We start from the raw sequence: 11,140 nt of genomic DNA, 5'->3' as shown, positions 1-11,140 counted from the left end.
CATTAAGAAAATGCTGATGCAACTTTTCATCGTTTATGGTTGCCGGATAGAACAGTTTTTGTTCTTTATGGAAATCAACTTCTGTGGTGTATCTATGAACTGCCGCTACTCCAGTGATTACCTGTAATAATGAATCAATTTGTGATCTATAATTGCACTTGCAATATTGCTGTGTTGGTTAAAAGAATATTAATTATGTAATTTATGAGTAAACATCCGATCCGGTCCTTGTCCATTTTCACGAATGACAAAGCGATTTCTGTCCAAAAAAATGGACACTTCGATCATCAACCTTTTTATTTTGGGACAATATAATTCCTCTGTTAAAAAATCCATAAAATAATAACAAAAATTAGTTTTATTGGGATTTTATTTGTATTTTGTGGGGGTTTTAAACCTCCACAAACTATTAATAAGTTTGTTTTTTAAAAATTTCTTCACTAATGGTAGTTAAGTGAAGAAAAACCATTGATAAAAATAATATCACAATAAAAAGTAATTAGAGTACCTTTTAAAAGAAAAAAATAATATCGAATAATAAATAAAAACTATTTAACAATTATTAAAAAACTTAAAAGAAACATGTTTTGTTATCTTTTTTTTTTGGTGACTAAACATGTTTTGTTATCGAATGATTTAATTCTATGCCTAATTTCATAATACTTATATTTAAATAACAAAAATTCAAGTTCACTATATGAGTATTTGTCTATTTGATGAAGAAACACCCCCCACATACAAAATTAGAGAACCATAATTGATACTTAGAAAAGTAGAAAATTCAAGAGGTGCGTGAAAAAAAAAGTTCAGAATTATTGAATATTGATTATTGATATTAAGTGGTTGTTGAATTGTTGAGGGGAAGGGATTATGAAATCTCATTTCCAGTGTCAGCCGTAGCTGGCAGCGCTACTCGCTTAGTCGCGTGAGTGAGTTACGGACGGAGGGTGGCAACAAGGTAAAGCTTCTAGAAACTGCTTCTACTTAAACACACTTACCAAACGCACCTTGATCTATCTACCTTGCTAATTTATACAAGTATTCTCATTATTTTCTTTTTTAATTTTGCGTTTGGCAGAAGATGATGAAGCTGCGAATGGGAACGGGTGTCGTCGTCATTTCCACAGCGTTGTTATTTTTATGCCTCCCATTTTGTTCGTCTTCAGTTCCCAATGACCCCTTCTTCGGAATCGCTCCCCAAGGTTCAGCTTCCTTCTTCACATGGAAACATTTTACCTTTTCTTTTTACTAATATTAATTATTATGTTTAGTCTAAAATTCCAAAGAGATGATTCGGAATGTTACCTTCTTTTTTGGATAGATGAGAAATATTACAAGTCTTCGGATGTAATAAGATGCAACGATGGATCGGGAAAATTCACCAGAGCACAGCTCAATGACGATTTCTGCGACTGCCCCGATGGCACCGATGAGCCTGGTTTTTAACTTTTTTTACTACTGTTTTGCTTTCTATTAATTTATTATTTCATGATTCATTTTATTTGTTTCCTATTGGATCATCGAGTGTTTCTGAAATTTGGCTATTTTTGTTTTTGTTTGTGGCATTGGCTTTCAGGTACATCAGCATGTCCCGGTGGAAAATTTTACTGTCATAATGCAGGGCATGTCCCTACTTCCCTGTTTTCGTCTAGGGTGAACGATGGAATTTGCGGTGAGTAGGGTTCATAATCTAAGTAAGGAGAAGAAAATTAGAAGTGAAAGGAGAAAATGTGCGCAAATTGGATAATGTGTGCATGATTAGGATATTGTTCCTACAGATTTAGAAGCATGTCTAGATGGTCGTTATGTATTAATTACTTTTTCAGTGTTCTTTGGAACTTGGATTTGGTGGTCAGATTTCATATTTATGTTGAAAAGCTCTCGTTGTAGTGTGTTGTTATTCTCGGTGGGAATGTTTGAGTAGTCTATAGTATATATTGTTACTACACATGATCTAGGATTCTCTTACTTTTGTTTTGACATTAGCTTATAAGTGCTGCCTGCTTCATAATAAAGTTAAAACTATTAATTATCATTTTTTGGATAAATTAGTGGCCTTTGCTTCTGAAGGAAGTAATTTTTGTTTTTACTCTCCTGCTGTAATGTATAGATTGCTGTGATGGAACTGATGAATATGATGGCAAAGTAACATGCCCAAATACCTGCTGGGAAGCTGGGAAAGTTGCTCGTGATAAGCTGAAAAAGAAGATTGCCACATATCAAGACGGTGTCAAGCTCCGGAAGGAAGAAATTGAAAAAGCAAAATCAGCTCTAGATAAGGACAAGGTTGAACTTTTAAAACTGAAAAAAGAAGAAAGCACACTTAAAGAGATTGTGCAACAGCTAAAAGGTATCACTTTTTTTTTTCATGCCTGTTTACCTGAGGGTAATGAATTATGTGCATTTTGTTTAAGGAATTTGAGCATAACAATAGTGACCACAGGTACCAAGACAAAATAGCTAAACTATGGCATGTGTATGTGCAATTCATTTAAAAATGTTATCTGCTTAAATAGGTTTATGTTGCATTAGAACTAGAAGGATATTCATAGATCTGCTTTGGAAATTGGAATGCTGAAATCTAAATGTCGATATGTTCAGTTTGAGGTGTTAGATGCCTTTTATTGGTTTAGTAAAAGCATTTTAAATGTACCACAACTGACAAAGGTTATTATTATCATTACGTTTTTGTTAAATATAGAACTTGAGGGTTTGGTTTTGCATTTTTCAAACTCTTGACTATAGTTGAGGAGGGGACAAATTTTCCATGTTTTGTAAAGTAGTTTTATCATGTAACGTTTACACCATGCTACGTTGTCATTCTTATATCAAATTTTCCATGCTATCAGTGAAATTATTTCTTCAGAAGTTTATTTTCCTTCCATTGCAGAGCATAAAGAAGAAATAGAGAAGGAAGAAGAGAAGGAGCGCTTACGGAAGGAAAAAGAAGAGAAAGAGAAAAAGGAGGCTGAGGAGAAGGCTAATGAAGAAAAATCTGCAGCTACTGGAGAAGAAGCAGGGCATACAAATGAAGCAGGAAAGCATTCAGATGCCAAAGACTATGCTGCGGTCAGTAACCATGATAGAATTGGAATTCTAGATTATTCTCCTGCTGATCAGCATTGATCATGTACTTCATGTTTGCTATTTAATAATTTATATTGCAGAGCCTGACTGTATAATCAGAATTTGCTATGTTGAATAACTTTGTTCTAATTTAGTTGTCTGTACGATATGGCATACACTATGTATATGATGTTCCTGATATTTCATAAACCCTTAGTTGCTTAATTTATCTATTATATTCTAATAATGAAAGGAAATATCTTGTTTATAATTTAAGATTTAAGATTATGATAAGGAAGTCTCAGATTGTTGCTTTCTATCTGTATACATTCACTGCCAAACAATGATAGGAATTTGGAAACTAATTAATAATGAACATTTTCTACCATCCTCCAGTGAGGTGGTTCTTCTCTTACATGTTTTTCCTTTTCTTGTGTGTGTGATCATGCTGCATGATCCCATAGTGTTTGCATTCTTCTATTTTGACATTAAAGTTTTTCTTATAGGATGAAACGAAGTATGAGCAATCAGATGTAGGTGATAGTTATGATGGAGCCACAGATAGTCCTAGTAGTGAAGGATCTCCGCTTAATGAAGTGGAGGAGGTGGGTAAATTTTGTGTAGAATTGCATATTTTCTTTTCTTCTGATCTTGTGTTAATTTTGTTGATGTTTCTAGTATGCACAGTAGATATGGAACTATTTGAACACTTCAATTTGGTTTTCCCTTGATGTAGAGTGTAAAGGGTGCTGAGGGAGAACATGCTGCTAAATCAGAAACTGATTTGAGGGTTGAAGAGAAAAAATCTTCTGAGGAAATAATCAATACGGTATCCCCATAGCCCATGCTCACAATCTCATACTATGCTTGGAGTTTATCCATATGTGTTTTCCTTTGATAGTTACATATTTCAAAATTGATTTATTAGGCTTTATTCACTTTATCAATATGATTAATTCATAAATATGTTTTACATGGCTGTTCCACTCTTATGGGTTGTTATACTACAAGATATTGCACCTGGTCCTTGAGACACAAAATGAAAAACACAGTGAATTGTCTCAAGGAAAAGTCATGTTACTGCCAAGACAGTTGAACTTGATTATTTAATATAGTCACTACTCATTCTCCTGGCCAACAGTTAGCAAAAAAAAAAAAGAAAAAAAGAATGCTATGCCAGCGGTTGCAGAATATTTCTGGTGGCAAATAGCTTTACTGCTTTCTACTAGAGAAGTCGGGATGTTGTTTCAAATCTAAACATGTTGAAGATTTTAAGATGAACATGAATAGTTGAGGTGTGAAACAGCAGTCCTCTGATCTCACATATTGGATATTATCAAGATTTTTCTTGTTGAAAAAGGAAACTTATTTTTGTTGAAATGAAGCCTAAACCTAGGCCTATTACCCGACATTGCTTTTTTAGTGCCTTATCCTTTAAGCCTATTTAGAACCCTTGATGCTAATGTTTGGTTTGGTAAAACTTTTACTTTTCAAAAGTAGCTTATAAAAACTAGCTTTTAAAAGATAGTTTTTTAAACGTTGTAGCACGTATATTTGGTAAATTAAATTAAACATGGCTTTCAATAAGCACAAGCAACAAGTATGTTTGGTAAATAACTTTTAAAACTTAGAAATACTATAATAGACATTGCTGTAACAATTAAATTTGGATATTAATAAACGTATGAGATTATATTAGACATTTTAATTTTGAAGAGCTCCATCTTAGGTCAGGGACGGATTTAGAGAGGGGGGGGGGGGTGTAGTGGCCTCGGCGCCCCCAAAATTTTCAGTAACTATACTTATATATGAGATATGTGTTAAAAGAAATAAAAAATATTGTATAATTTAGTAGTTTTATATGTATTATTTTTCACTATGTGATGAATTTATGTCTCAATTATTTAGCTTACTAATATTTTTCACTTAACCATTTGTATTTTTTAAATTAGTTTTTATATAATCATCTCTATGTCTATTTTTAAAAAAATTCATTTGTTTTTTAATATTAACATATTTAACATTTATATTATTATATAAAATATTAATAATGACTTACATAGTTATATTTTGGTAATCAAGTTGTGTACTTTAGATGTTTTTTTCTTATTAAAAAAATACTCATTTTTCTTCTAAATTTACGTTGTTAAAAGAAAATTTTTTATAAAGATATCTTGTATCTTGTATTCTATAAGGGTATTGCGTTTTTTACATAATTAATAGTTTATAATTTGCTTTCAAATTTTTGAAAGAATTAATTTTAATTAATGAAATATGTGATACTTTTTTAACTAAACACATTATAAATTATTGATATTTTATAATTTCATAATGTACTATTGATATTGTTTATATAGCTGTCATGCTAACAATAAAATTGTAAAAAAGAATTTATAAATTTTTTAATATATATATATTGATAAGCCTTTTGAAAAACCAACTCAATAACTATATGTTGTGTCTAAATTACTTTTACAAAGTGAAAAAATATAATAAAAAAATAATTAAAAAGTTCGTCTAAAATTTGGCCTTTCCATATTAAAATTCCTGGATTGGCCCTGCTTTAGGTGCTTTTAAAAGTATCTCTATCTTTTAAAAGCTGCAAGCACAAGCATATGGTTTTTTTTATTTTCCAAACGCAAAATGAAGAGTTTATATTTTTGAAAAGCACAAGCACCTTTTCAAAAAGTTTTACCAAACTAAGTCAAGTCTTTTAACTAGACTCTGGCCTTATTTTTAAATATGCCAAAAGAGTTGAAAATATACTAAAGTACATGTCTCTAAACAAGTTAGAAGGTTTACTAAATATAGGTCACAGTATCTATCTCTAAATATATAAAAAATTCAATAATAATGGTATACTATAAATAGGCTTAGTCCTCCAATACATCTTTTCTGTAGTCTATAGCCTGATCTATTTTACAAAATTTGACTCTTTGAAAGGTCTTCTTCATCTAGCTTATTTATTAAGTTGGTTAGGCCAAAGTCTAGGCTGGAGACTTATTAAGGAACCGTGCAACTTACAAAGAATATTAGAAAATCAAGGAACATCAACAGCAATCAAATAAAAAGTTGTACTCGACAGATAGCCAGAAACCCGCTTCTGTCTAGCACTGTTAAAATTTTCAAATTCCTTCTTATGAGCTGTCTCAAAATCCAACTTCGAAATTGGGTCACACTTTCATTGTCATCTAACATTCTCAATTACCTGTTTACTATTATGAGGGATTCTGCATTAAGACAAATATGATGACCAATGTTCCCTGCTTTCCTTTTGTTTGTGTATCCTAGTAGATTTTACGGCTATTAGTATTCATATGCTCTGTGGCATTGAATATAATCTAGTCATCAGTATTGAACATATAATTTTTTTAACCACCTACTGCATATTATCTACCTTTGGGATCTCATGTTTCCATTCCTTACCATCTCTCCTCCCCTTGGGATTTATATACCATTTTAAAGTTATGGATAAAATTGTAGTTCAGTTTCCCTCCTTTAGTCTTATTGGTTGTTCTTTTGTCTGTGTTACATCTGCAGGGAAATGATGCATCTGAAAATACTGAGGGATTATCAAAGGAAGAATTGGGTCAACTTGTTGCTTCTCGTTGGACAGGACAAAAGGGGGGTAAGCAAAGTGGTGAAGCTGAAGATGCAAAGAAAACTGAAGAACAGGAAGATCTCACAAGCGAGTCCAATAACGAGGAGTATGAAGGCTATGCTTCTGAAACTGACGATGACAGAAACAGATATGATGGAGAAGATGAAACCGAAGACGATTTTAGAGAGGATGAGCGTGATGACGTCAGTTCCTCTTACAAACCTGACGCAGATTTTGAAGGTGAACCAGACTTGTCAGGTTTGTCATGCTTACTAATGCAAATTTGTTATTTAAATTTGGTATATAAATGGACTTGTGATGAGATGATTCTAATGAGCTCAGATGTGGTGACAACAGATAGTCCTTCTTGGTTAACAAAAATACAGAGAACTGTGCGGAAACTTTTTAAGGCTGTTAATTTCTTCGAGACTCCGTTGAACCAGACAGGTACACATTGTTGTTTTACTTACTGGTATTACACTATTGCATTTGCATATCTGGATGGTATAAATTTTTGTCTTTTTCTCTGGCTTCTGTAGATGCTGCTCGTGTACGAAAAGAATACGATGAGTTGAGTTCCAAGTTGTCAAAATTACAGTCAAGAGTATCAAGTCTGACACAAAAGTTAAAACATGATTTTGGTTAGTATGATGCTGGTAACATTTGTCATTATCATAGAATTTTAATTATACTTGTTAAGATGTGGATTATGGAATTTGCTCAAATAAACTGAAGTGTAACTTCTTTCATACAGGTCCAGAGGGCGAGTTCTATTCATTCTATGACCGATGCTTTGAGAGTAAACAAAACAAGTTACATTTCTGTTCTCCACTGGCTTAGTTTATTTTGTTGTATTTGGTGTTTCTGTTAATCTCAACTCTGAAAATTCCTATGATCTCACTTTCTAGTGATGGAAATTTTGGTTCAGGTACACTTACAAAGTCTGCCCTTATGATCAGGCTTCTCAGGAGGAGGGCTATTCAACTACCCGTTTGGGGTAAGATTTTGGTTATTTTATAGTTTTTGCTCTACCGCTTTCCTTGAGTTAAGATGAAAGCAAGCATTAACTAATGAAACCAGATAGTCTTTCCCCCTTTATTTCCTCCGCTTCCTCCCTAAAAGAGACAAGAATAATTGTGCTCCTGTTTACAGCCGCTGGGACAAATTTGAGGACTCCTATAAAGTAATGGCATTTTCCAATGGTGATAGATGCTGGAATGGTCCTGATAGAAGCATGAAGGTATACATAAGTTTGTAATTTTAGAAGTTCTGTGCAGCCATTTCTCACGACTTGACACATCAATATTGTTTTCCGTTTCCGGTAAAATTATATTAAATTTAATTTAGATGTTAAAAGTGTCTGGTAAAATATCTGTAGAGATAGTATTTTCATTGGAGTATGTTAAAGTAGTGCTTCCCGGTTTTCTGGGAGCATTGTCAAGGTGTTCTGGTTGGTGAACCTTTTTCTATTTTTGGATGGTAGGCAATTGCAATTTAATTTTCCATAATTAACTGGAAGACAGGGAATAAAACCTAATTACTTAGCGGAGTTTCCAATGGAAAATCATAACTTAAAATGTTCATATTTCTATTTTTTTATTTAAGAAAACACTTAAAATGTCTACATTAGATAATGATATTTTTATTTTATTTTATTTTTTCATTTTCAACAGGTTAGGATGAGATGCGGGCTGAAAAATGAGATTACAGATGTGGATGAACCGAGCCGATGCGAGTAGGGATTCTATTTCTATTTCTCATTTCATCGTTTTTACTCGAGCCTTCATGATTCCTCTTTCTTTTCACACTTTTTTTTCTACGTTATGCTTTCTCTCTCATTGTTGTTTCACTGACCCCCTTACAGATATGTAGCTTTGTTATCTACCCCAGCTCTTTGTAAAGAGGAAAAGTTGAAGGTACTTCTGTAATTGTATGACTAACGAACCACAAATCGACCTTCTCTCGACATGGTATTAACTGCGATTTTTTGTACGTTAATAGGAATTACAACACAAGTTAGACTCGTTGAATTCGCAACAACCCGAAAAACACGACGAATTGTGAAACATCACATGGATTCAACCAGGTAAGTTTACATCCACAGTGCATACCCAATTATTTTAGGACTCAATTTCTAAGATGATTAAATTTTATTTTGAACAGGTAGTAGAAAGATCTTGAAGCAACTGAACGAAGTGCTGGTGCCCTTAAGTTTTGTATCCTATAGCTTACACCCAAATTTGATATTGGTTTTGGGGATTAGAAAGGGAATAGGGAATGAATTTAACTTGGGTTTGGCAACCCTTGTGGTAGGTCAGGGTTGACAACATTTTAATGTGACTAATCTCATGGCACACTTTTCTTTGTTGAACTCAGATTTTTCTGCCTGGGTTCTATGGCCCTTCTTGAAATTGTCCATTCAATTTCCCAAAGGACAGGTTTCTATATATTGTGCCAAAAATCTAGAGAGAGTAATTCTCAGCTTGAATTTTTGTCACCATGAGTGGACATTGTAATTGAATCTCATAGATGAGTTATCTTTATAACTATTGACTCATCGATCATCTATCCTCTTATATACTACGACTTTTTACGAAATTATTTGTCTCAAAAGCTTAAAATAATAATAAGAGGAGATACATGAATGATTATATTTTTAATTCGATTCTTAATTAAGCAAGAGTTATTTTTTTTCCTGGATTGCTGGATTTTGCATAGGTTATTGTTTTTATTTGTCTGAATTTTTTTCTGGACTAAAAGAAATTCTGATATTCTATTATATGACATTATTTATCTCTAAAATCTGAGCCGATAAAAAAAATATATAAATAATTATATTTTTAATATAATTAAAATTCCAATTGTAGTGTCCAGGAATTTTGAGAACATTTTATTTGTTGATTCTACTACAAGAAATTCAATAGAGTAAGAGAAATAATGGATAAAGTTATTGTGTTATGAAAAAGAGGAAAAAGCGAAAAGAGGAAACGAATATCTGATATTCAAGAAAATAATGGAAAAAAAGCATGGCATAAAGAAATATAATTTGTTTCATGGAGGAATGATAGAGACACATATATGTGTCTCGACTCTGGAAGTTGTGTGATAGATGGAATGATCAGAACTCAAGAAAAGCCAGTCGAAAGGTATGTCACTATTGGCCATTCAGAAATAACACAATGGTATTTTTGGGACCCTAAACTTTTTATTTTATTAAGGCTTAAAAATTAGAATTTCATATATATTATCAAATAATTCACAAATCAAAAAGGTGAAATTTGGAATGAAATGTGAGCCTTTTGTTTTGTTTACTTACATTGTACTAACTTCTAATTTCCAATAAGAGAGTTGCCTGTTCTTTAAACGCTTTAGCGTTAAAAAATTTTTTTAATCAAGCTAATAGGAGATTTGCTTATTTCGAAAAAAATTTTATTTCATTATAAATCGGACTATTCATGGTCTGATTTGTTATTTAAAATAAAAAATAAAATTTATATAAAACAAATATACTAATTAACTATGATATTGAATTATACATAATTTTTTTTATTATTAAAAAAATTAGCCTCCTTTAAATTGTCAAACAAATGAATAATAAACTGGTTTATAATTAGTCGTTTGATGATAAATGTTCAAATGATATCGATATAAATCATAAAGTTAGGAAGTGTTTATTGAAAAAAAAAAAAAAGCAGTTCTTAAGCTTTTAATGAAACTAAAAAAATAGAATAGGCCGGAGGAGGAGGAGGATCTTTGTTTTACATATCAATAATGCTCCGCATCCAAATTATATTAACAATCAAGTCCAACTAAGTCATTTACATATACGCATGATGATGATGATGATGATGATGATATATATATATATATATATATATATATATATATATATATATATATATATATATATATATATATATATCAATAATGCTCCGCATCTAAGTTATATTAACAATCAAGTCCAACTAAGTCATTTACATATACGCGCGCGTTTTTTTCACGCTCCTGTTATCGCTTCTTCTTCTTTCAAATTTGCCCACGCAGGTTCTTCTTCCCTCCTCTTCCTCCTCTCCTTCTTCGTTATTTTTCTCTTTCGTTATCGTCATCTTCAATAATTTTGAATTGAATGGAATGCAATTAAATAAAGTGATAATAAATAATTTCACCATTCTTTGCTAAGATCAGTGTTGTTTATGAATTTGAATTTGAATAGAATACAAGAGTTTCTGAGTTTATAAAATACACAATTTTCAGTTCATTTGTTATTACACAACGGTGTTGTTATAATAATATTTTCGGTTTATTTGCAGTTCAGGTGTGTTGTCGATAAATAATTTGTCCCAATATATATATATATCAATAATGCTCCGCATCTAAGTTATATTAACAATCAAGTCCAACTAAGTCATTTACATATACGCGCGCGTTTTTTTCACGCTCCTGTTATCGCTTCTTCTTCTTTCAAATTTGCCC

The 11,140-nt window shown here is 31.9% G+C and overlaps 1 protein-coding gene across 2 annotated transcripts; it reads left to right on the top strand.

Moving 5' to 3' along the window:
* The first annotated feature begins 568 nt into the window (after positions 1-568).
* LOC112741925 (glucosidase 2 subunit beta) lies at positions 569-9,265 on the top strand. 2 transcript variants are annotated; one of them, XM_025791110.3, is made up of 18 exons: positions 569-958; positions 1,079-1,202; positions 1,322-1,438; positions 1,577-1,672; positions 2,111-2,350; positions 2,891-3,069; positions 3,573-3,671; positions 3,803-3,895; positions 6,607-6,925; positions 7,025-7,114; positions 7,207-7,308; positions 7,422-7,479; positions 7,596-7,664; positions 7,820-7,907; positions 8,341-8,402; positions 8,532-8,583; positions 8,669-8,753; positions 8,831-9,265. In XM_025791110.3, the coding sequence occupies exons 2-17, from the start codon at positions 1,082-1,084 to the stop codon at positions 8,729-8,731; spliced, it is 1,848 nt and encodes a 615-aa protein (XP_025646895.1). In that variant the 5' UTR covers positions 569-958; positions 1,079-1,081; the 3' UTR covers positions 8,732-8,753; positions 8,831-9,265. The 2 variants fall into 2 exon arrangements, with proteins under 2 accessions (XP_025646895.1, XP_025646894.1); XM_025791109.3 differs by having other exon boundaries at positions 7,010-7,114.
* Positions 9,266-11,140: the final 1,875 nt, after the last annotated feature.

The sequence above is a fragment of the Arachis hypogaea genome, chromosome 14 (genome assembly GCF_003086295.3).
Source record: "Arachis hypogaea cultivar Tifrunner chromosome 14, arahy.Tifrunner.gnm2.J5K5, whole genome shotgun sequence".
Taxonomy (NCBI): domain Eukaryota; kingdom Viridiplantae; phylum Streptophyta; class Magnoliopsida; order Fabales; family Fabaceae; genus Arachis; species Arachis hypogaea.
Note: the sequence above shows the minus strand (reverse complement) of the source record. Positions and strands in the feature narration are given on the sequence as shown.

What these genes read in the sequence shown, in the direction of transcription:
- LOC112741925 (XM_025791109.3), top strand. Translation starts at nt 1,082, where the DNA reads ATGATGAAGCTGCGAATGGGAACGGGTGTCGTCGTCATTTCCACAGCG. An exon ending in GATTGTGCAACAGCTAAAAG is followed by an intron (nt 2,351 to 2,890) that starts GTATCACTTTTT and finishes CTTCCATTGCAG; the next exon opens with AGCATAAAGAAGAAATAGAG. An exon ending in GTAAAGAGGAAAAGTTGAAG is followed by an intron (nt 8,584 to 8,668) that starts GTACTTCTGTAA and finishes GTACGTTAATAG; the next exon opens with GAATTACAACACAAGTTAGA.